This window comes from Urocitellus parryii, chromosome 9 (assembly GCF_045843805.1).
Source record: "Urocitellus parryii isolate mUroPar1 chromosome 9, mUroPar1.hap1, whole genome shotgun sequence".
In the NCBI taxonomy this organism is placed as follows: Eukaryota; Metazoa; Chordata; class Mammalia; order Rodentia; family Sciuridae; genus Urocitellus; species Urocitellus parryii.
Window position 1 is genome coordinate 112309041 of NC_135539.1, and position 25383 is coordinate 112334423.

Here is a 25383-nt window from a genome sequence, read left to right on the forward strand (position 1 = left end):
ACAAACTCTATTAGATATAGTACAAGTGCACAACTACCCAGAATGAGTATTTTAAGGTATTATTAATAACTTATGTTAATTAATTTCAGTTTAACTTACATTAGGGAGACGTTCAGAGTATTAAAATCACCTTTTTTTCCTTCTTCCTTAAAAGGCAGTTAAAGTGGTAACTGCTAGTGGTTATGAAAATTCACATTAATTGTTGGTGAAGCCGATAGAAACTGCCTTGTCATCTAGCCAGCAGCAGGGTTTACCTGGTGAACAAAGGCATGTTGTTCAGGGTTGATTAGGGTGATTGTATCCTGAGTCTGGAATTCTGTCTCTGTGCACAAAGAAACTTTATGCAGAGTTTAGGTAGGTAAAGAAAGGGATATGCAAGCACTTTGAGGGCTTTATAATATGCTGCTTTTAAAAGATAAAAAAAAAAAAATTGATACTCGGTGCATCTCCACACATTGTAAGGGGTTGCTCTGAGTAACCAACCAGGTGGTCATTTTTTCTATCACCTCCCATGTTTTATGCAAAAATTTTGTTAATTGTATAATGGTGGTATGTGTCTTTTAAGAAAGATGATACATTTTTAAACTATTTTGTGTAAGAACTGACAGAGGAATTTGCTTTGTATAATGCAAGCTGGCTTTAAGAAAGCACTGTAGCAAATTTACTACAAGTCCAAAATTATACAGATATATTAGTAGATATATGTGCAACTAGATATGGACAACAGTTGTATTTTTTTAAATAAATATTTTTAACAAAATAATTTTCTGGATTGATTATTCATTTCCCTTCTTTCACATTTGTTGAGATAGTCTCTGTGCATTGTATTGTATTTTCATCCATGCTAACAAGGGGTAAAGAAGGAATTTAATTTTCCCAGTGCTTTTTGGTTAAACCTGATCTTCAACTACTTGATATGTATCTACATTAAAATATTTAAAGCCTAGGTTGGGACAGGCAGTGAAAAGGGGAGACTGCAAATGATTGTTGGCATAAAGTGAATTAAAAGAGAACTGACCAGCAAGAAAAAATTATTAACTATGTGAAATCTCTATTTTACTTTATTGACATTTTAAAGGTTTTTTAAAAACATTTTTTAATAAGATGCCTTTATTGTAGCCTTTGAAAAGAGCAACTTTTGCTTATTTCTGTTTTAGCACGTTTCTTTGTATGGTTTTAGAGCTACAAAAGCGGAGATTTAAGTTCATTTAACAAATGAAATGAGGCCTTTCAGAACTGGTTTGAAATAACACATATAGGGGAAATTGGGATTAATAGATGGAAAAATCATATCAGAAAGCTATTTCATATCTCTAGATGAAAATTGCTGGTGAGGCAATTCACCTACCCTTGTGAGATGTCACTTCAGATGACGATGCTCATTGGCTGATATTCTCTTGTGGGAACTGATAAACTCTCCTAAAGTACCATTCTTAAAACACATTACCTCGAACAGTAATCCCATGAGCTCATAAAGGAGTCTTCAGTACTTGGAGATTCAGGTGCATTTTAGAATATCAGATGCTTCAAGTCCTTCATTTATTTTCTAACCTCTATTGAGAGGCATGCTTAATTGGCAAGCACTTTGTGTTTTACAGATGGATCGGATGACACACTAATACACTAACACTTTGTTTCAGAGCTGGCATTGTCAGGTGGGAGATAATCATTAACAGTTGTAAGATTTCATATTGATGTGGCTATGAAGCCCAGCACTGGTGGCAGTATACCCTGTGCCTGAAGGAGTCGATAAAAGTGACTTCAGAGGGAGTAACTCTAAAGTAGTAACCCAGCAGTGGATAATATTGAAGGTGAAATGGAGGCAAAGATCTCTAACAGCTGTGCGGGTCAAGTGATGAGCTCTGGTGTTCAGGAAGTTGCTGGAGTGCCAGAGTCCACTCCGTGATTTGTATTTGTTTTGAATGCGTAGCCTCTCTGAAATCAAGGTCACCATCTGTGTTGTCAGGTTCAGCAGTTGATATTCATTCCTTGGTTTGCCTCTTGACAGCACTGATTCCTTCTTTAGATACTCTTCACGTAACTTCTAAGAAACCACATTTTCTCTTGAACTTCCTCTTACCTCTGGCTTCTCTCATTTGCTGTGCTGGATCAAATCTTGTTAAACCTCGAGGTGTTGAAGAACCCTGATCTTTAGATCTTTGAATCTCTACATTCACTCCCTAGCTGGTCTCATTCAGTCCCATGGATTTGAACCCTCTATATGTATGTGATCACAAAATTTACATCTTCAGCCTTGACATGTAGGCTTTAGACATCTTTATCTAGCTGTCTTCTTGACACCCAAGTTAGTATAGTGAGGTGAGTGTGTGTAAAACAAGACTCCTGAGTGGTCCCAATGCTTTCTAGTATTAAGTGGCCTTCTTTTTTTTTTTTTTTTTAACCTTTATTTATTTGTTGTTGTTTATTTGTTTTTATGTGGTGCTAAGGATAGAACACAGGGCCTCACATGTCCTAGGCAAGTGCTCTACCACTGAGCCACAACTCAAGCCCTTAAGTGACCTTCTCATATACTCAGTTCCTTAAGTCAAATGCCCAGGCATCATCCTCAATTCCCATCTTTGCCTCACACCCTGTACTCAATCCATCAGCAAATTCTGCCAGTTTGGCCTTCCAAATACAGCTTTGATCCAATCACTTCCACCAATTCCACTGCTACTGACATGTTCCAGTATCACATCAAGCTGGTCTTTCACATTCCGTGCTTGCCCCATAGTCCCATCTCCGCATAACACCCAGAATGGTACTTTAAAACCTCTAAGTCAAACCCTGTCACTACACTGCTTGCAACTCTCCTAATAATCTCACACACATACAAAAATTTCCACATTCCTTGTCTGGCTTATTGGTCTGGCTCCAGCCAGCACTCAGCCTACTTCTTGCCACTGTCTTCCTTCCTCACTTAAGCCTCACTAGTCCATTTTCTGTACCTCAAATTTTATAAAGCACATTCCAGTCTAAGACCATTGGACTCGCCATGTCCCCTGTCTAAAAAGATCTTTGCCAGGTACTTGGATGGCTTTTCTTCTTAGGTCCTGCACAAGTGGTACCTCCTTAGTAAAGTCTTCAGAGCATCTGTGTGCATTCCCTCTTCCCACCCACCCCCTGCCCTGCTTTCTATTTCTCTGTGGTACTCCACTACCTCTCACCTTTCTGTGTGTTATCTGAAACAGTGATGTCTGTGCCTGTTTCTTCAATTGCAGTGTAGTCACTATGAGGCAGAGACTTCTCACTGCTGAAACTGCACCTGGATCAGACTGTTTCGAATGAATAAATGCATTCTCTATATCAGGCCTCTGTGTCTACATCACTCTATCTTCCTTTGGTGACTCAAGTGTGCTGATGGGTTAGATTCCCATATCCATGTAATAGGGAATCTGGGAACAGGGTGACTTCATGGTACTCTGAAATGTCAAAACTTGAAGATCAGGAAGGAAGCCCTGCTTACTTTGTAACACACTTTGTGGTGTGAAAGCCTATTGCCTTCTCCTTCTTCAATGACATGTCAGAGGGATTAGGGGCCCTCAGCCCTTAGTTTCCTTCTGAAATATCAGCCATGAGAGCTGGGGGTGTAGTCAGTGACAGAGCTCTTGCCTAGGATGTATGACATCCTGGGTTCCACCTCCAGAATGTTTACTCCCCCCAAATATATAAATAATGTAAATAATATCAGCCATAGGAACCTATAGATGAGCAAGACCTCTTTCCAGATCATTTGTTTCTGAGCTTATGTAAAAGGGTCAATTGTCCTTCAAAATGGATAACACACTTACTAAGTTTAAAATATTTTATTTTAGGAAAGTTACTTAGATTTGTTTTAATCTTATTTTCTTTATTAACAAATTAATCATGATCAACTTAGATATAGTTAATGATTCTGCCTTCTAAATCTCTATAAAAAGGATTTTTTTTTTTTCCCAAAAACCACAAGAAAATACAATTGCTTTCTCTTTGCCAGGTCAGTCACTACAGTCAGAGTGCACATTTGAATTTGGCTAATCTTAAAAGTATTTACAAACATAGTTAAAACTATACCGCGAGACTGCTAGCTTTCCAAAGAAGTTGGGTCTTTCTGACTTAACAGTAAATATGTACCAAACATGAACAATTTCTAAAATGCTTAGGAGGAGGCTTTGAAAATAAAAATTCCTAATGTATATCAAGCAAGTTATGCCAGGCATAGCAAGTGCTTTATACAAATTCCCTTAATTTTTTCAGAATTCCTGTGAGGTAGGGTACTTTTAGAAATTCCACTTTACTGGTTAAAAAAAAGTGAGGTTGGAACAGCCTCTGTGATCCACCCAGGGTCACACAGCTGGAAGGGAGGCCAGTGCTCGGCCCAGATCTCTCTCCAGCCACAATCTCATGGCTGTGCGGTTGATAGTAGTCAGAGCTGGCTAACTTGTCAACACCTGCAGATCCAGGAAAAACCTTTCAGTGTCAGGCATGTGAACTACAGCCCTTGGGATTTTTATATTTATACATGTACATTTGTATATACATCAAGAAAATACAGGCAAACCAGTTCTTGTAACAGCTATTTTATACTTCTAGAAGCCACAGTACTCTTAGCCCTGTCTGAGTTGAAGAGTTCATATTCTCACTTTATGTTACCGCCTCTCCCCTTCCTAGGACTCCTAATTCCTTGATAAGACACTGCTTTCTGAACACTGTGAGGCTAGAATTTTTCAGCAGTCCCAGCTTATTTGTTAGAGAAAAGACCTTGACATAGTATAAAAGGTTTTTTCCTCTACAAAAAAAAAAAAATGTAAAATTTAAGTGAAATATTTTTGGAAATTCTTAGTGCTGTTTTTATACCTTTTTACATGCTTGTCATCCCAGTAAAGAAAAACAGAAAAGAAAAACAGGCCATCTCTTTCTCCCAGGGAATTTCTGGACCAATTAGCATTGCTTACTAGCAGTGGTATGATGGTAAATATTTAACTACTGGCTCCCCAGGGTGGGGGAAAGCTCTAATTTGTAACTTTTGCCAGTTGCTAGTGGTATACATACTTCCACCATAATTGATCACAAGCTGCCAACATGGTGGAGTTGGGAAGAGATGCCCAGCAGCACTTTATCACCTGGTAACCTCTCCACCCCTATAATACAGACAGAATGATCTCAAGAGCCTCCATAGAATAAAATTAGGCAGTGGTAAGTTTTGATTATTTATTACCTGATCAGCTTTTCTAAGCTGGTGTGAGCAAGCCCAGCATACCACTGAATCAGTGTCCCAAAGAGAACACAATTCAACTTCTCCTTCTGAGTCTTAGAATACATATGAACCATTGATCTCTGCGGCAGGAATGGGAAGAACTTGGGACCATGACTAAGTAAAAAGCACATCAGTCCTTTTTGAACATGCCAGGGAATAACAGGGTTGGTTTTGATCCATTGAAAACATCCATAAAGAGCAACGATCAACATGCTTTACCATGTCAACCTAGTTTTTCAAACTTCATCTAAGAGTGACCTCAAACCCAGGGTATGGTCTATGCACAAAGTGACAAAGTGACGTGCACAGCTGTCTTCTGCCTTCCTGTCTCAGTATCCTGGACGGCCCTACCTGAGTCTGAACTGGGGAAGAGAAGGTAACTGGAATCACCAGGAAAATCCAATGATTTGCCAGAGGAGGACCCCAGGCAAATTTAATGGGGACTCAATTTAATTTTTTCTGCCCAACCGAGTCCAAGTGGAAAAGATTAGAGCAAAGGCTTTGAGAAGAGGCCACTCCACTTCGACCCTCGGCTGCCTTCCACAGTCCAGGTGCGTTGGTGCTCAGGAGGCTGGAGCCTCGCCTGCCTCCGGCCCCCGGTTTCACCTCTGGTAGTAATCAGAGTTCTCCATTCCAAGCGGTCGGTCTGGGGTAGAATCTACAATAAATAAATAAATAAATAAATAAATAAATAAATAAATAAATTAGGTAGCATGTCTCAGCTGCTCAGACTCCTTGCAGCAATTACTGATTCTGAGTATTGACCTGAGCTTTTTGTCTCTGCTGTTCCACGGCTCATTTGGGAGCCCAGTAAGAAGTCAGTCCCAGGCAGTTTGCTGAGGCTAATGTCTGGAGCTCCAGGAATGCGCATTTTGCATTTATTTTTGCCTCCCATGGAGAAGGAACAGGAAAGGTGTTGCTCATTTGATACTCAGATTTTTTTTTTTTTCCTGTAGTGCTGGGGATTGAACCCAGGGCCTCGTGTGTGTTAGGCAAGCATTCCACCACTAAGCCACATCCCCAGCCTGATATTCAGCAAATATTAACTGAATGTTTGTCTTACACTCTGTGCTGAGTGCTGAGCTAGCCAAAGATTGGCATTTGCCTTCTCGGAAGCAAGTCTGTGGTTAGAGCTATTCTAGGTGGGGAGATCCTCCTGAACTTCTGGGCCTTTGCTCTGAGTGTTCACGGGGTGGATATGTTCACCCAGTGACACAGAGGACAGTGCTTACCTGTTTTCAGTCTTTTTATGATTATTCTGCTTTCTATGGAGTGGACCAGGACTGTCTGGGCACCTTCTCTTAAGAACTAGCCATGAGCACAGCCGTAGTTGCTGGGCACTTTGAGAGCTCCGGGCAGGCACAGGTTGAGGGCTCAGGGTTATGAAAATAGCTTGGGACTCCCCCTGCCTGGGGTCTCCAGGAGGGAGACTATTCTTAGGAGGTGTCTCTGCCCCGAAGGAGCTGTTCTTTGCCATTTGGCTTAAAGAACTTCTTTTGGACAAGAGATCTGGACCAGAATCAAAATCCTGAACTGCAAAAAGTTGGCCAATGAGGCTGCTGGGCCAAGTTCCAGCCAGGGAGGCGGTCTGTGCCTCTCGGTGCCCTCACAAGCTGGAAAGAGGTATTTGGCCGTGGTGCCACAGCATGGTGGGATGCAGGAAGCCAAGTTCACAATCCGGGTCCCTCTGCTAATGGAGAAAGCATGAGTCAGCCTGCCCCACTCCCACCGGCTTTAAGAGTTCAGTGTGGACAATCGCAGGGAAAGCAGGAAGAGGGGGAAAGGAAGCTGTAGAAAAATAAACATTTCCTTGCATTTTACTTGGAACAGAGCTGCACTTGTGGCGTGCTAAGATCCCAGCCTCTCCCCCTCCCTCCCCCGCGCTGTTTTCCTCCTCTTGTGTAGAAGCGGATCTTTTCCTCACCTGATGAGAGTTCAGGGTGCATCCTGTGGAAAAACAGGAGCAAGACATAGAAGGTAAAAGCCAAGCAGCCAAAGATCACGCCGCAGACCAGGAAACTATAGCTGCCCTGGGCCTGGAATATCTGCCAAAGGGGAAAACACAGAGATTCAGGCATTGAAACGTCAAGTGGAAAAGTGCCTCGGCGGAAGCGCCGTCTCGGACCCTTGGCAGGCTTCTCTTGTCAGGCTGAGGCCATGGCACCAATGGACAGGAATACGTGGAGGACAGAAGTCTTGGTCTTTTCAAAGGTTTGTGTCTGGGGGAGGCAGAAATCCTGCCCAAAGGCTGGGGTCAGACCTGGTGACCCCCTGTAGTCTTTCAGCTCCGGGTTCTGGAACTTTCTGAAAATCTCCATATCATCGTTGAAACTCCGATCACACAAGGTGTTTCTATCCTCGTAGACCTAACTGGAAATTTTCAGAGGATGTATATTTTCTTCAACATTTTATTATGAAAATTTAAAACATGTCAAAGTAGCATATGGAACTCTCATAGATGTATCTCCCAACTTTAGCACTGATTTCATCTGTGACCTTCCACTTCTTTCCTGCACTGGATTACACTGAAATAAATCCCATGACATGGCGTCATTATAGGGCCAAGGGCATCATGAGACGGGGCTCTTCTCCTCCATGCAGCAGGGCAAAAGGAAAGGAAAGGAGAGTGGAGTGGTAATGAGGGGGACTTTGGAGACCAAAATACCTAGGTTCCATGTCACTGTTGTTAGTTACTAGAAGTGTGACTGACCTCAGGCCAGTTGCTAAATTTATCTAAGTTTCAGTGTCCCCTGTTTTAAAAAGGGGAATATCTATATTGTAGTATTCAAGAAAAAGCAGATATTAGCTTTTTATTTTGTTTCGTTTTGTTTTCTTGATGATGTTCTTAATGTTACACAGGCATGTTTGGGGAGAGCTGGGAGAGCCAGTGCTTGGTCAGGGCGGGAGGCTGGGCCATGTGCAGCGTGGCCACAGGCAGAGAGAGGTGGTCAAGGGAGCAGGGATGGAAGAACTCTAACTGTAGCTCACACGGTCTCAGGATCTGAGAGCCAAACAGCATTCCCACGGGTCACCCCTGGCCCCACTCCCAGACGTGGCTTGTGTTTGCTTTGGATTAGTCTGTTCATGTCCCCAGATCCCACATTTGCAGGCCCAGCTTTTGAGGTTGGCTGGGAAAAACAGGTTAACCCTGGCAGGGTGGGACCCACAGGCTCTGAGGAACTCTGGAGGCAGACAGCTCAGGCCAGAAGGTGCTGGCTGCATCTTCTCATCTGTCTGGATGGGTGTTCCCCCAACCCACCCCCCAGAGGACCCCACGTACCAAACCAACCAGCATCTGCAGGACCATCTCGCCAATCCCTGCCCCTGTCACCAGCACTGTGGTCGCACAGCCTGACAGAGAGAGATGGGTTAGGTTAGGGTTAGAGCAAGGTGAGGAGGAATCAGAAGTCAGCTGATTACCCTGGATGCTTCTGGAAAACCTCTAGGACATGGAATGGCTAAGAGGACTCCTTTGGATTCCTAAAGCTTCTCAGACTTTACCCTGTAACTTTGCTTCGAGAATGCCTACAGCTTACTGTCCTTGCCTTTCATTGCTCACAGTGTCTTCAGGGGGAATCCCATGATGCTTAGCTGGGCACCTGGGACTTATCCCAATCTGAACACCACCTCCCATTCCAGAAAAGTTTCCTAATAACCTCCAATGCATCAGAGAGCAGACCAGGATCTTTACTCTCCTGGCACCGTGACAGACCAGCCACATGCTCTGCTGCATGGGGTGGCCCCGGGCAGACCTGCAGAGCCCAAGCTTCAGCATCAGACTTGGGTTCCCAGGCTAGCTTGATCACTAGCCATGTGCCTCAGGTAACTTCTCTAAATTACCCGTGTGGGTAACTCGGCTGTAGAAAGCGTGAGGTGCCTTGCAGAGCACTGGCCCACAGCGAATGCTCAGAACCAGTGGGCTTTCTGCTTCAACCCTTCTGCTCACCTTCGAGCCAAAGTCCTCATGGGCACATGGTCTGTAGGGCCCAGCTCTCTCTGCCTGCTCCCACTCCCCTCCAGCCAGGAAGAACTATCCTGGGTTCCTTAACCCTGCATACTCTCTCACTGCCAGCCCCGACATGCCCGCATGCCCTCCTCAACATTCCTCCTCCTCCTCCTCTTTGGCAAACTCCTATGCTTTTTTTTTTTTTTTTTGAGATGGTGGTGGGGGTCTCGCTGTGTTGCCTAGGTTGGCCTGAACTTCTAGATTGAAGGAGAGATCCTCCAGCCCCAGCTGCTCAAGTGTTGGGCCCACAGGTGTGCACCACCATGTTCCTGTTTGAGTTCTTTGTTTAGATTTCCTTCAGGAGCCTGATCCGAAGCTTCTCCTCTGGGCCCTGACAGCCCTCTGCACCCTGTTCTTACCTCCCTGGCTGTGGACCTGCCAGCCTTCCCCTCTAGGCTGAAGGCCAGGAAGATGACTATGCCCTGACTCGGTTCCCTGGTGCACACCAGCACTTACAGCTGCACGTTGGCCAGCCAGGGAAGGCAGCGTTAGCAGCGCATCATCCCCTCCCAGGGCAGCGTGCTCCTTCCCTCTCTTTCAGTCTCCCTCACCACCATCCTGTCCCAGCTGCTCTCACACTGCTCACTGCTCCAGTGCCGCCCCTCCATGGAATATCTTTCTTTCCTTTTCTCTCTCTGCCTTTATAAATCCTGAGCCACTCACACCCCACTAGCTCCATGACCTGTCTAAATTCACCACTCACTCCCTTCTCTGAATTCCAAGGGCATCCAACTGTTTCACGCATTCATTCGGCACACTGGGAGGGCCTTCCGAGCATCAGGTACTATTGAACACTGAGGACAACAGATGAAAAATAAGGACAAGCAGATACCCAACACCTCAGCCAGCAAAGACGCCCAAGCCTAAGGCTTTACATTTTCTCCAATGCACAAAACAATCCCAACAGGTGGGTCTTTGTATCCCTACTTTTCAGATGAGGAAATTGGGGCCAGGGAAGGGAAGGAAATGGGTTGCACGAGGTCATAAGCAGCAAGCGTGGAGCAGGACTGACAGGTCTGCTGATGACTTCAAAGCCCACACTGTTTGCCCCCCTGTCACCAGCCTGCAGCATGCTGTCAAGGAGAGGCAGTGCGCATGGGTATGAAAGCCTTGGGATGGGCCACGCAGCAGGGGCAGGTGTGAATCAGTGGAACACAAAGGAGGGGACACACTTTTCTAGGGAAATCAGAGAAGCTTCCCGAAGGATGGGAGAGGGCCAAGTAGGCAAAGGGGAAGATGGAACAGAGCACACAGTCCAGGCAGAGGCAGCCACAGGCCAAAGCATGGAGGTCCAGAGCAGCATCATCAAGAAACACCAAAGAGTTGGCTGGAAGGCAGGCTCCGAGGTGCAGCAAGGACAGGGAAGGCCACGAAGAAAGGGAGGGGGTCCATAGGAGGATCCCAGATTCCACGGCTGTGTCTTAAAGCGCTCCCTCTGCAGCAGCATGGAGGGCGGCTTACGGGGTCCTCAGACCCAGCTACACCTTAGAACCACCCAGCAGCTGCAGCCCATGACATCACCAGCGTGGCCCGGTCACTGGTCTTGTTCCAGGAGCCCCAGATGGTTCACCGTGAGACTGAGCCAGCTGGTTAGACAGAGGCAAGACTAAAGACAAGGAAACACACCAGGGCTTCTCAAGGCAGGGAGGGGTGACCAGAAACTGGGAAAGCCAGCCACTGCTCAATATCCCAAGCAGGTAAGGGATGATGAGGTCCCAAGTTAAGCAGAGATAGTGAGAAAAGAAGATGGGTGTGGGTGATCATTCTCAGGCCCGATCAGTATGACTTCTTGAGCTAACACGTGTTGGTCACTTGATACTCTGGGGGATATACTGTGCGGCATGTGATGACATTCTTTCGTTACTTCATTTGGAACCTGAGCACTCAGGGCCCGGCCCCGGGGAGCTGGTGGAGCCACAGGCTGCTGTTTTATGGCTGTACTGGTACTATGCTGGGATGGATGAGCTGGGGGAAGAGACTGTCTCCCTGGGCATGTCCCCTGCACTGTTTCCCCAGTGGCACAGAGATGGTGAGGGACGGCCAGATGATGACTGACAGCTGCGGTATCTCAGTCCTCAGTTACAGGGAGGCCAGGACCTCTTCGGTCACGGTTCACTGGAATATAACCAGGCATGTGCTGCTTGGGGCATTTCTCAGGTCACGGATAGTAGCCCACTTGGAGGAGCCAGAAGCCCAGAACCTGAAATATGTTTGATTCTTTGATTCATACTCTCACATGAACTGTTTTTCTTCTAAGTGACAAATATGAAATAGTGTAGGTACAGTCTCATTTGCACTTAAATATACTCACACAAATATATAATACATGCTTGGAAGGGAACTGGGAGGAAAAACTGCCGAGAAGTTATTTTGGGTGACTTTCATTTACTGCTTTAAAACATGCTTCTATTGTTTGAGGTTTTCCCAGTGAGTATTTACTACTTTCATAATAAGAAGTTCCATTTGGAAAACAAAATATGTGCAAGTTTATTGTAGGAAATATTTTATTCTTTCTTAACAACCAATGATGACATTGTAAGCTAAAAGTATTTGAGTTTTCCTTGGATTTCAAAAATCCAGACTCTCCCTGTCTCTCATAACTGTGGGAAATCAAGGTGGGTACAATGCTAATTTCTCCCATCTTAATGCTGATTTTCCAACCTCCAGCCAGGGCATCTAGTTACTTCTAAGGGTGATGTTAAATGTTCAAAACACAACTATTTTTAATTAACTAATTAAAAAATATCAGTACTGTATGTACTTAGAGGGGTTAAGGGAAGGGAAAGGAGGTTAGTTGAGAGAATCAGGTTTCTGACATCAAAGCTGTGTCAACCTCAAGCCAGGTGTGAAGTTTGCTTTCAACAACATCCCACAACAAAGCAAGGAGGCGCTGTTACTGATCATTAAATTATGAAATGGCAGGTGCACGCTTGTGATCCCAGTGACCCAGAAGGCTGAGGAGGGTGATCACAAGTTCAAGGCCAGCCTCAGCAACTTACTTGGCAAGTCTCTAAGCAACTTTGGGAGACCCCATCTCAAAATAAAAAGTAAAAAGGACTGGTCAGTGGTTAAGCACCTCTGGGTTTAATCCCTGGTTTGAGGAAGGAAGGAAGGAAGGCCTCTCCTGGTCTGGGGGTGTAGCTCCAGGGTACTGTGCTTGGAGACTCTGCAAGGGCCTGGAATTCAATCCCCAGCACTGCTAAACCCATAATAAAATGCCTTCCCAGGGTTCTAAATTGTCTCATGAAATATTGTTTTCTTTCAATTTGGAACTTCCAGCGCACACGATCCATACAACGTCAGCTGTAGGTCCACAGACATTACCCTACTGGAAAGAAGCCGTACTGCTTCTCTGAGGCCTGAAGGCATAGGGATTCAGGTCTAAGGCTGAGCCCAACACCTACCAGCACCAACCCGTCTCCACCCATCAGGAGGAGCCGCAGGGATCTCCCTGCTGAAGTACAGTGGCTGGCCTAGAGGACTGCAGGAAGATGGGGCGCGGGAGAGGAGGGGGCGTCCGGCCCAAGAGTGGGTGCGTCTTTGCTCCCAGCCGGCACTCACCTTTGTACTGGAGGATGTCCTCGGTGTAGGCCAGCATGCTCGGGAAGGTGCTGCTGAGGAACAGGCCCAGGCTCGCTGTCCCCACGAACAGGAAAATGACGTTGGAGGAGAAAATAAGCAGCACGAGGAAAGTCACCACCACGCCTATCTGTTGCAGCAGAGGTGGAGGTGATCAGAGATTGGGCAAAGCCGGGCATCCATGGAGAAGGGAAAAATCGAGAGTCCAGAGTCCCCAGACTGAGCTGCCTCCCGGGCCCCCTGTGCAGCGCCGTGTGATCAGTGCGCCACTCAGTGGACGATTTGGGAACTGCAACATTCCTAGTCTGGGATCCAGGAAGGAAGCCCTGAGAGGACCTCAGAGGGCCCAGGGAAGCGGCCTACCTGGACATCTAGGCAAATGCCCCACCATGCATGCCGAATAAACAGTGCTGGGGATCAAACCCAGGGCCTTTTGCATGCCAACTAAGTGCTTTGCCAATTAACTACACTCCCAGCTCTATGTGTGGGATTTTCTTAATTTCCCAGGAAATAAAGATCTTCTATAGAAGCTCACAGCTTTGAGAAAAAAATGTCCTGGGCTGTGGTCTGGAGTATAACTCAGGGGTAGAGCACTGGCCTAGCATGTGCAAGGCCCTGGCCTCCGTCTCCAGCAGGGCAACACCAACAAAAATATCCTGGGCAAGGATATCTGTTTCCAGGAAAAACTAAGAATACAGACCCAGAAAGCAGGCAAGAAATCACTGTAGGCTAATGCCCACTCTGTGCAGCTCACAGTTGAGGAGCTGGGCAGGCAGAAAGGAAGAGCCCTTTCAAGAGTAATAGTAGACATGGTGTGTGTGTGGGGTTTTACACCAGCCCAAGGAGCAAAGCCACTAACCCTAACCCTGATCCTGTGGCTCTTCTCCCAGCCCCTCCAGCTCTGCCTCATGACCTCTTAGGTGTGACATGTTCTGAGTTGTGTATTAGACTCAGACTTCCTGCCCTGGAGAGGAATTCAGCACAAAAGCGTTTCCGAAGAGAAACGATGCATTCCCTCACCATGGAGAAGCAACACCAAAGACTTCTTCCATGCAGCGAAAATATGAAAGCAACCCGACAAATCCATGCTTCCAAACAATGTGTTCTTCGGTGCCATGGCTCCCTTTGTTCTCTTTCCCTCCTCTGCTCAGTCTCTAAATGTCACAGGGGCCTAGGATTCCTCTCTGGTTCTTCTCTATCCACATTCCCCCTTCACGCAGCTCCAAGGCTTTGAATGTCTCCATGGCAGGGTATCTTACAGTTATGCCCCCAGCTGTGAGCTGCATCCAGAACTTCAGTCTTGCATATAAAACTGCCCTTTGATATGGTCAATCACTGGATGACTAGCAATGTCCCCCAAACCGAACTTTTGAATTCCTTTACTCGTTTACTCCTCCCCATGGCAATTAATACCATCCTCTGCTTTTTTTTCTTGCTGCCAACATGCTATGAGGAGGCCGAGGCTCCAGTGTAGCTCCAGGAGCTGGGGGTGTAGCTTAGTGGTAGATCATGTGCTTTGCATGGGCAAGGACCTGGGTTCCATGTTTAGTGAGCATGCATGCGCGCGCGCACAAACACACACACACACACACACACACACACACACACAGAGATTTGGCTTCGTCTATAACCCATGGCCATGGCTGAGAGATGCATAGTGCTAGAGTGTGATGGACGTAGACACTGCTTTACAAGAGGTGATGGCCTAGCACATGGAGATCTGCGAAGCTGCCAAAGCCTTCCGGGAGGACCAAGCCCTTCTTTGTGTGCTTGCATCCAACTATGAGGAGTCTATGAATGTCAAGGTGGAGGACACCCTTTGTGCTGAGCACCACATCAAATATTTGAAGTTGAGGAAAATGAGAAGCTAGGGGAATGGGCGGGCCTCTGTAAACGGACAGGGAAGGGAAGCCTATTAAGGGACCGGTTGTGAAGTGGTTTAGGACTACGTGGAGAATCTCAGGGAAAGGTGTCATGGAAGAGTACTTCAAATGCAAGGCATGAGCAAATAAAAAACTTGGCTCTCAAAAATGGGGAAAAAACAAGCGTCCCTGCTCTGGTGGAGATCTTGAAAGGCCTGTGTGTTAGACTTGGTCCTCAGGGTGGCGCTGTGGGGAGGTGGTGGAACCTTCAGGAGGTGAGGCCTTATGGGAGGTCCTTAGGTCATCTGGGAGTGACCTTGAAGGGGATTGTGGGATCTTGGCCTCTTCCTCTCTCCTTTTGGCTCATGAGGTGAGCAGTATGCTCAGCCAAGCTCCTGGCCACTGCCATCTGACACGTCTATCAGAGGTCCAAAGCAATGGGTCCACCTGATCATGAACAGGAACCTCCAAAGCATGAGCCAAGATAAACCTTTTTCTCTTTATAATTACCTCCGGCACTTCATCACGGTGACAGAAAGCTGAGCAGTACAATCCTCACTGATGCAGTTGCTCAAGCTCTGCCCCTAGATGGCCCCTGATTCCTTCTTCCCTTACCTCCTGCTTCAGGTCAATGGCAAGTCCTGTCAACCCTACCTCAAAAAATGTTCTAGGATCTTTCTCTCCAGATTCATCCTGACCACGCTCATCTTGCCTGGACGATAATAACAGATTCTCACAGGTCCCTCCTGTCACTCTTGGCCCCTACAGTCTGACCTTCCACAGAGCAACTAGAGGGCACTTTCAAAATGCAATGCAGATCAAATCCATTCCCTGTTTGAAACCTCCCAATGGTTTCCTGCTCACTTAGAATAAAATCCAAACCTGGTGTACACCACTCTACAGGAAGCAGCCCTGCTCTGCTCCCCAGACCCATCTCTTTCTGCTCCCACAGGGCACCCCTAGTTCCCACAGGACTTCACATAAGCACGTGCATGGAGTCGGATGTGGTCCATGACTCCAGGAGAACACTGAGAACCAGGGACTGTTTACCTTGGGAGGCTGTCTTGGAAGTGGTCACAAGAAATATAATGTTGTGACATCACAGCTGTGACATGGGGAGGTTTGCTCAAGGCTGGGTAGCCGCAGTTCCCAGACAGGATGGCCGGCAAGGGCCCCTGCAAAACCTGCAGAACCACTCAGGGGCCCAGAGGACTCGCCACGCCACCTGCAGTGGCAGCTCTGCGTGGGGACTCAGGGATCCGTTTTCTAAGAGAACCTCCATTGAGTCTGAGCTGTTTGGAATCACTCTTTCTAGGACAGTGTTTTCCCAACCTTGAGGATGCGAACCCCCCCAGGGCATTTGTTAAATTAATAGATCACTAAGCCCCCTGGACATTCTGATTGACTCAGGTGTGGTGGGCCCGGGAAATCGTCATTCTCTCAAACCTGATTCCCACCCACTTTCCCCTCCACCCTGGAGGAGGAAGCTGAGGCAGGCCACCATGAGCACTGTCCCCATCCTCCACGTCACCTCGCAGCCCACTGGGATCTCTCCTCCCCACTCCTTCCTCCTTTACTTAGCTCAATGCTTCCTTCACCCCCTGTTCTTCACCCCATTTCCCCTCCCCAGACCCTTCCTCAGCATCACGACTCCTCTCCTCGCTGGCTTCCTCCCTTTCTCCTCCGCCTGTGAGCAGGTCCCCACGCCCCAGCTCCCTTCAACGCAGACATATGTGCAGAGTGAAATGGGCGCTCACTCCTCTACTTCCCATCTCAGCCTTGGAAGTTTAGCTCCTACCCCCCTCACTCCCATCGACGCGGAACTGAGATATCTTTCTAGAAGATCATTGATAAGCACAAGGCCAAGTCCAAGGGCCTCTCTTGGGGCTCACGATCTTTGTCTCTATAGCCCCAACATAGGTCCACGCCTCCTGTGTGCTGGAAATTCAACAGAAGAAGTACCTTCTTACCGTGGATTGGGTTTCCTGGAAAAAGAGTGCACTCCCAGTCACGGGACAACACTTGGAAGGCATGTCAGAGGCGATTCACGCCTTGGTGGAAGGCTGGACTAAATGGCCCCATTAGGATCTGTCATCTGGACGCCTCTGTCATCCTTGGTCATGTGGATGCAATGAGGACAAGTCTTAACCCACCACTGGGCTCAGCCCTCCTGCCTCCTAGGCACAGCAGTCCCTTAAAGGTCATCCTCAATGCCAGGCCTGGCCTACAGGACAGGAGAGCTACAACATGCAAGTTCCCAGGCGCAGCCTGGCGAATGATCACAAAGGCTGGGGGATCTCTGGCCACTACTGCCCAGCTGGCACCATAATAAACAGGTGTGCCAAGGCCAACACGCCCCTCCCTTGTGCCCTTGGCAGTCAGGAGGGTCTGTTCCACACACCGCCTCCAAAAGCCTATTCTGTGAAGGCTTTTAAGGGTGTAAAATCAGAGGCCCACAGAGGAGAAGGGATTTTTCCAAAGTGGCACAGATGAGCGCTCTGCTCAGATCCCATCCGTCCGCCCCAGCATCTCTCACTTTCTCTCCTCCCTCTACTTTTGCATTCGTTGGCAGAGTGCCATCCCGAGCCAATGTTCTGGGGCAGCGGGAGGGCCAGGAGTAGACAAGTTCTTCTGAGTCACTAAGAAGGGAAGGAGGCCACTTAGCCACTTACCACATTGGTGAAAACCATGGTGACTGGCCTCATTCTTGACGAGATGGGAATGGAGATGAGCCGGCCCAGGGTAATGAAGCCCCAGAAGAGGCTGGGGAGGTAACCTGCCACCTTGTGTCCCACAGACAGCGGCTTCTCCACTGCATAGCTATACACGAAGGCTGAGTATGCCCCCTGTGGAGAGAGCAGGCTCTGTTGAGCACACACTGTCCAGGCCCTGGCGGACTTGGGAACGCGGGGGAGGACTGACTGGCCCTGGCCCAGAGGCTCTGCAGGGATAGGCCCTGGAGCCAAGACCACAGAGCACTCTTAGGCCCGAGCTAAGGACAGAACCTGGGTGTCTTGGCTTAGAGCCACATCTGCAGAGACTCAGAGGTTCCCAAGAGATGTCTCTGGATCTCCACGGGGTGTCCCCATGGGGCCTAGGCAGACGGGCACTGCTCCTTAGCTAAAAAACAAGGTATGCACAAGTTTCTCATTTGATAGATGAGAGTCGCAAAAGTGACTTGTCCGAGGTCACCCTGAGAGTTGGAAGTCAACCAGGTTGTCAGGAGTAATTTCCACCGGGTCATTAAGTGTTTTAGGGCCTTCTCTCTGGAGGGTTCTCCCTATTGCAACCAGTCTATGGGTCAGCCATTCAAGAGTGTCCTAATCTAGTCCTAAAAGATTTTGTGGAAAAAGGAACTAAATAGCATAACAGAGGTCACACTAATGGGATGAACAGCTGGGCCTAAGCCCTCCCTGTGGCTTGTTTACAGCACTGGCTTGAGAAGGTGGGTTTGCAACACAGCCAAGAAGCCAAGCACCCCAGAGCTCATATGGCATGACCTCTATTAGGGGAACAGGGATCTGCCTCTTTAAAAAAAAAAAAAGAAAGAAAAGAAAAGAAAAAAGAAAAAAAGTGGCTCACATAATAAGTGAAAAATCATATAGGCCCCTATGTAGAGTTGACAAAAATAAATACAATCAGCCAGGACAGAAGCCCATGGTACCAATGCTATGAGTGAACCTGGGGACCATGTCTCCAAGGACTTTAAAAGTTTAAATGTTGGGGCCTGGCATAGTGGCACATGCCTGTAATCCCAGCGACTCAGGAGGCTGAAGCAGGAGAACCTCAAGTTCAAAGCCAGCCTCAGCAAAAGCAAGGTGCTAAGCAACTCAGTGAGACCCTGTCTCTCAATAAAATATAAAATAGGGCTGGGGATGTGGCTCAGTGGTCGAGTGGCCCTGAGTTCAATTGCTGGTACCAAAAAAAAAGTTTAAATTTTTGGATCAATTGTGCTGCAAGGGAGGTCTCTAGGAACCTTGACGGACCTCTCTCGCACCATCCTCAGACGGGGGTGTCAGGGTGCAGGCCTCCCAGGACAGAGCGCCTCGGAGGCAGGCTCACCGTCATCCCATCCGTCATGAACAGGACCAGGGCTGCTGTGACATGGATGGCAAAGAAAGAATAAGGGGCTCCTCGGCAGTTCTTCCGTTGGCAGCAGCTGAACAGGTCCTCGTGCCCTGGAGGAGGCGGAAGAAGAGCAGGACTGAGGCTCAGCTTCTGCCCCCCTCCCTTTGCATGCCCAGAAGACGCGGCTGGCAGTCAGAAGAGCCCTGGCAGAAAAGGGCTCCTGACTGCTTCCACCTATCCCAGCTTTCAGCTAGCTTTTAGGAACATCCCCCATCCTTCTCCCAGTCCTGGTAGAACCAAGGGTCAGAGAGGTCAAGTAACTTGCCCAAGATAACACAGGCAGGGTTGAGTAGAATGGACATTAGAGCCCAAAGTCTGTCTTCCCTGTTCTCTTGGCCAGGTGGCTCCATCTCCTGCCTCAAAGTTCTTGGAGTCACAAGTTTTTTTTTCTAACCATGTGATCTGGGTTCATCTCTGGGGAAGGGGTTACCAGGGAAGCCTCAGAGGCTGTGAGCCTCACCTGAGTGTGGGTGAAACTTCGGGGGTAGTGAGGAGGCATCTTCCTTCTCTGGAGGCCGAGTCTCCAGGGCCAGCTCGTCTGCAGGAAGGAGCAAGGGCTTCCTCTGAGAGAAGCAGGTCAGCAGCCGCTCCTTGGACAGCAGAAACAGCACTGCCATGGGCACTGGAAGCTGGGGGGCGGGAGAGGTCAGCACAGCCCCGCAGCAGAGCTCCCACGCTGGCCTGCTGCTACCCCTCCGGGCGGTACCCTGCACATGCTCTTCTGCTCAGTCCTGGGAGAACACAGCTCCTTCCCAAGGGACCCACCTCACAGAGGAGCCATGGTAGCTAAGGAACCAGGTGGCTGACTAGGTTTCCAGATGGGGCAACTGAGGACCAAAGTTATCCCTTCCTGAGGACTGGAAGGGACCTTGGAAATAAACTAGAGGCCCAGAGAGGGGAGTCATGGTCACGCAGCTGGCTTGGGCAGAGCTAGACCGGAACCTGGTCTCAGGATTCTGCTCAGCACCATGTCCACCTGAGGCTGCCCGGGTGAGGTGATGTCCTAGCAGGGTACCCAGCTGTGCTCAGGAGCCTGTGGTTTAAACTGGAAGACAGACATGATCTCGTTCTGACAAGCCCATGTTTGTGAGCTCAGTGTTCGGTGCTCTGTTCTTTACACTAAGCCACTCAGGACCTCGCTGAGATTCCCCAGGGTGACGGGAAAGGTCTCCTCCTCCTGATGTTGCCTGGAGAAGCCACCACAGCCTCCCTCGGGTGCCCTGGCCTGGGTCTAGCCACCCTCCCTGCCAGGAAGTGCTCTGGCAAGTCTGCTGATGCCTTCCTGATTTACTTTGGAAGAAGAGGAAGGAGCTACAGGCTCCCAGAAGCTGAGGAGCACAGATAGCCACAGCTTCGGGGGAGCCCCTCTCTCTCCCCCAGGAAGACTGGCTTGTGCCAGCCTGAAAGAAAAAATCCACCCCACACTCTACTGACACCTCCCTATGTGACCTTGAGAGACCTTCTGCATATTCAAAAGCAAGTCAAGGTCAGACAGCCCCTGGCAGCTGTAAAGTCGCAAATGGGGCCTGGGTGGGAAGAGACACAGCCCCGCCCTCAGGGAGTCCCGGGCCTGATGGGGGAGACATGGCCCTTCCTCCAGTCTGCTGGGGGAAACAGGAAACCCACACAGAGGCCTGCAGTGGCAGAATGCCTGGGTGAAGGCCAAGGGGAAACAGCCGGCCTGAGGCGTGATCGCTCAGGTGGGGCCTTCCAGGGAGGTGGGTGCTGGGAGGATTGAACCCAATTTTCAGAAGAATCCCATTCAGGGAAGGCAGCACCACCTTGAAAGCCTGCTAATGCCTGCTAGTGCCAGGTGGGCTGTGCCTCCGGGTGAGGGAGGGCGTCCCATGTGCAAGCACTGCCAAGTTCTCTTCTGTGGCGGGCTGGTTCCGACATAAACCAATGGGAAAAGTCCCCAAATCCTGCAGCAACCTAACTGCCTCCAGTCTGCACCTCACGGGGCAAGAAAGAACAGACAAGGGCCTTTGGGCTCCCTTGTCCCTGTCCTTGATCCTTCCCGTCACAGGGACCCCTTGGAAGACACAGGTCTAAATCTGCATTGTTCCAAAACAGTGGATAGCATGAACAGGAAAGGAAGTGGAGGGCGAGGGGTGTGCTGCTGAGACCCCCGAGAAGATCCCAGCCAGGGAAAGGAGGTCTGAGGCCACGGTGACCAGGGGGGTGGGCAGTAGGTCTCTGCTGGGAGTTGGGAGCAGGGGCTTCCAGCTCCACCTGGCCTCTTACTGTCCCCTGCTCAGGGCCTTGAGCCAGTTAGGGTGGGACACCTGCTGTGGTGCAGCGCTCAGTGCTCAGGGACACTTCCAGTGCTACATGTATTGTGTCACTGAGGCTCTGGAGCAGCAGCTGTCTCTGAAGAGCCAACCAACCCTGCTTAGTTCAGAGAGAGGCTCTACATCAGGGTGACAAACCACTCAGGGTCCTTGTCCCATAAGCGGGCCAATGACCACCTGGAACATTCCCCACCCCAGGCTCCATGCTAGGCCTGAGCCAGGAGGTCAGGCAGCTCTGGTGTTTCTGGATTGTCTTTCCCAAGACTGGGGTGGAGGTGGGGACCTGCTCTCTACTCCACGGGGGATGCTAAGGGGATCTTCCTGGGTTGCAGAGTACCAGAGAAGGCTTCCAGACGAAGACCTGAGGAAGAGCTGGTTTGTCTGGGGCTGCAGTGGAAACTGGGTATCTGATGTGGCCCAAGGTGTGGTCTCTCTCTGCCCAAACCATAGGCAATGCCCCTCGGAAGTCATCTTGTCCCCCCCACAGCTGTCGGAGGAGACCCTAACAGTGGGGCACAGGAGATTCCCCCCATGATGAAGGACCCCAGAGAGGAACCCAGCGTTGGCATGGTCTCTTCCACGTCTGCTTCACTGGCTCACTGCCCACCTTCCTGGAGAACTGCAATCCAGAGGCCAATCCAGGGGGCTCAGCTCTCTCACCCTCTGTCTCCCGGCTGCACCCCTCCGCCCCCAGCATGTTTCTCAGAATCTGCAGTGGAAGCTGGATGGACCAGGAGATGTGGACTGTCCACTAGCTCCCCACCCAGCCTGTCCCGGCGACACTCACATTGATAAGGGCCATGATCCAGAAGGCGTAGGACACTCGGACCTCAGTCCCGCCCTTCGGGGGCAGCCCAGGGACGGTCTGGTTGGACCCAAGCTGGGCTTTTGCATGGTGCAGGCCCAGGATCTGGGAGGCGTGGAACAGGTGGCTTCTGGTGGTGGTGTTTGCTGTGCTATTGGCAGGAAAGCAGTTGGCCTCAGACAGGAAGGGGTCTGCGATCAGGGGGCTCAGCAGAGCACCAAAGCCCACAAAGAAATGGAGCACCTGTGGGTGGGTCAGGGCGTGGCTCAGTCTTCTGGCCTGGGCTTCCACCTCCCCCTCTGACCGCACCTGGTGCCATTGCCCAGCCCCAGAACCGGGAGGAAGAAGGACTGGGAAGCAGGAAAGGTGAAAGAGGGCGGGGTGGAGCCTGGCTCTCACCACCCCTGGGCTGGGATAACCTGGGTTACAGAGGCCAATCCCCTCCCTCCCTCTTTCTTCCTTCCCCAATCAACCCCCAGCTGGGGCTGTTGAATCCACCAGCCAACATCCTACAGGGAAGAGGACACCGAGGCAGCTCTGGATGGGATCCTGGTGTCTGGGAGGAGAAAGAAGAAAATGGGAGGAGCCAGGGAAGGTGGAGAAGGCAGGGAAGGGGTCCGGAGAGCAAACGGCCGGCCCTCCATCACCCTTTTGCAGTTCACAAAGAACTTTCTCTCGTTAGCTCTGGGTTCCCATGACAACCTTGTGTGGCAGATAGAGATCACGACCCACTTCACAGATGAGGAAATCCAAGCCCAGAGGATTGAGTGACTGCAGGTGTGGCCCACTGGTAAGTGGTCACGCTGGGCTGAGTCACCACCCTTGCCCAGAGGGAAAGCTTCTTAGGCACAGGGCTGGCAGAGAGGGACCAGGCACAGGCAGCTCTTGTGCTCCACCCACCACCCAACCCCATACCTGCTGGCTGGGCTCACCTGGAGGAAGACGGCCGAGTCCTTCTGGTACATCCTCACCAGCTGCATGTTGGCCACTGTGTCAATGCAGCCCATGGCCAAGCCCGCCAGCGCCATGACCGAGGCCAGCACCTTCACATCTCGGCAGAAGGGGATGACGACAAACACCAGAGAGATGGCCAGGGTAGAGGTGAAGAGGGCCCATAAGGACTGGGCCAGGCTGGGGCAAGGGAGGGGCGGAGTCAGTGGAGGGACCCAGAGCCTTCCATGGGGCACCTGTGTCCTTGTCCTTCACTGGCTGGGTGGCCTTGAGAAGCCCTGGCACTTCCCTATCTACTTGGTAGCAAGGGGAGGAAGCTGAGGAAGCTCTGGCCCACCACCTGTGCATGTGGGCAAGCTGTTGAGCGTGCCTGTCTCCTCTGGGTGCTGTGAGGACTCAAGAGACGGTAGAAAAAGACTAACTGCTGTCATTGTACTCAGAAACAATTTCAAGTTGCTTAAATTGCTTACTATTTTCCCTCCCTCTCAGGCAAGCTGCTGTGAGTATGGTGAGGAAAGGGTGCCGCCATATGCCTGTAGCCCAAGGTGGGCCTCCAACCTGATCCGGGAAGTCCCTTTGCTGAGCCTCCTCTTGCCCAGGGGAGAGGTGTGCATTCCACCCAGAAATGGGCAGGGGGCCTTTCCTTCCGGGCGCTGACCTGAGCCCCCAGAACCAAAGCCCACCACCTGGTGTTTAGGCCACTTGGTGACTCCTCAGGTGACACAGGTCATGAGCCCTGTGCCTGGCTACTGTCTGGAAGGAAGGAAGGAAGGACCTGAGGTTATCCCTACTGAAACCGGTCTGAGTGGTGACCTGGGTGATCCTCCCTGACTTCAGATCACAGAAGAGCCCATGGCAGGTGTGCTGGGGACCTGTTCCATCAGCAAAGAATGAATAAATGGGGCCTCTAAGGCTCTGTCAAGGTCTTTGGGGGACAATTCTATCCAATAACCAGACTCTCAGAAAAAGGACTAAAGACTCATATTTTCAGGAACCAGCCTGAGAGGCTAACACGTGTGGGAGAAGCCTGGCCAGCAAAGAAGTTTCTAAAAGGTTGTGGAGAAACTTTCTCAGATTATGAAAAACTGGAGGGATGGGGTGCAAGAAGACCCCTCTAGGTGTCCAGCATGCTGAAGAGACTGGGGAGGCCCCCAGCAACCCTGCAGCCTTGCCAGAGCTTCCCTCTGAACCTGGTAGCTCCTGGTCCTCTCATCTGGCCCCATATCTGATTAAATCCTTTATCAGAAGAGCTCTGCTGATAGCAGCAGTTCCTTATTTTGTTATTTTCTCATTTCTTGTTTCCAGTCTGATCTGCTGGGGAGATTACTGTTCTTGACCCCAGAGTGTTCCCAGCTCAGAATTCAGGGAGGGCATAGGGGTGGGGTGGGGATGCCACTTCTAGGCCCATGTTAGGAGGAGATGGACGGAAGGCAGGCTGTGAGGTGGGAGGCCTGTGCAGGTCCCTCCTAACTCCTCTGGCTCTCCCTGGGGCGCCTGCTCAGGCAGTCGCCAGCCCTGGCAGCCTGGCCAGGCTGCCCCTGCCACCTCCCTGTGATGCTCACCATGCTTCCGTGTGCTTCTGCTTCCTGCACTGCTGCTGCCACAATTCATTTGCCTGCTCTTGGCACCCAGTTCAGAGGGGTTGCCAAGGCGCACTGTGGGTTGATAACAATGGCAGACCTCTCCTAACGACTCTCTCTCTTTTTCCCCTTCCTTGGCCTGAACAGAATAGACTAGGCAAACTCCCAGATGGTGACTTCAGAGAGAGCAAGAGAATCTCCTATGTGCACCTTGAGCTTCCCTCCATGAACCCCAGTACTCAGCACAAGAGCCCCCCTCACACACTTGGTGGTAAAGCAGAGTTGTCCCAAGTCAAGTGCAAATATTCTCTTTGAAGAGTTAACACACTCTCAGCCGGGTGTGCTGTTGTAATCCCAAGGGCTGGGGAGGCTGAGCAGAAGGATGGCGATTTCAAAGCCAGCCTTAGCAACTCAGTGAGACCCTGTCTCTAAATAAAATATTAAAAAGGGCTGGGGATGAGGCTCAGTGGTTGAAAGCCCCTGGGTTCGATCCCCAGTGTGTGTGTATATATATATATATATATATATATATATATATATATATATATAATTAACATATTCTCATTATTGCTTTAATAATCCTGAGTGAGGACTGGGGTGCAGCCCAGGGGTGGAACATGTGCTTTCCACCTCCAGCATCACAAGACCAAAAACCAACCTCAAAAGGGTTAAGTGCCACAACTGGTCCTGTGGTAAAGTCTTGAGGAAATGGGACCTGGGATCGGTAAACTGAGATGGGAGGAAACTGTGGGAGGTGTAAAAAAAAAAAATGGATAATAACTAGTTACCATTTACGAGAGAGCCACTAAAGTCTGTTTACATTACCCAGGACATTCAGTGGACAAAAGATGCTATGAGACTGACTTTGTGATCCTGCCCATTTGACCCATGAGTGAACTTAGCTAAACAAAGTAGCTGACAGAGCCAGACTCTAACCCAGGTCTT

At 49.6% G+C, this 25383-nt stretch overlaps 1 protein-coding gene across 1 annotated transcript in view; it reads right to left on the minus strand.

The window, feature by feature from the left end:
* Positions 1-3855: 3855 nt before the first annotated feature.
* The window catches only part of Slc60a1 (solute carrier family 60 member 1), a 29944-nt gene continuing 8416 nt past the window's right edge, over positions 3856-25383 (minus strand). The window contains exons 2-10 of the mRNA XM_026387515.2: positions 22840-23038; positions 21890-22150; positions 19272-19440; positions 18746-18861; positions 17356-17529; positions 12804-12951; positions 8517-8587; positions 7161-7281; positions 3856-5894 (exon numbers count right to left, since the gene is read on the minus strand). Of these exons, the coding sequence (XP_026243300.1) occupies positions 5839-5894; positions 7161-7281; positions 8517-8587; positions 12804-12951; positions 17356-17529; positions 18746-18861; positions 19272-19440; positions 21890-22150; positions 22840-23038 (1315 nt within the window). The 3' untranslated portion in view covers positions 3856-5838. The remainder of the gene's footprint in view (positions 5895-7160; positions 7282-8516; positions 8588-12803; positions 12952-17355; positions 17530-18745; positions 18862-19271; positions 19441-21889; positions 22151-22839; positions 23039-25383) is intronic.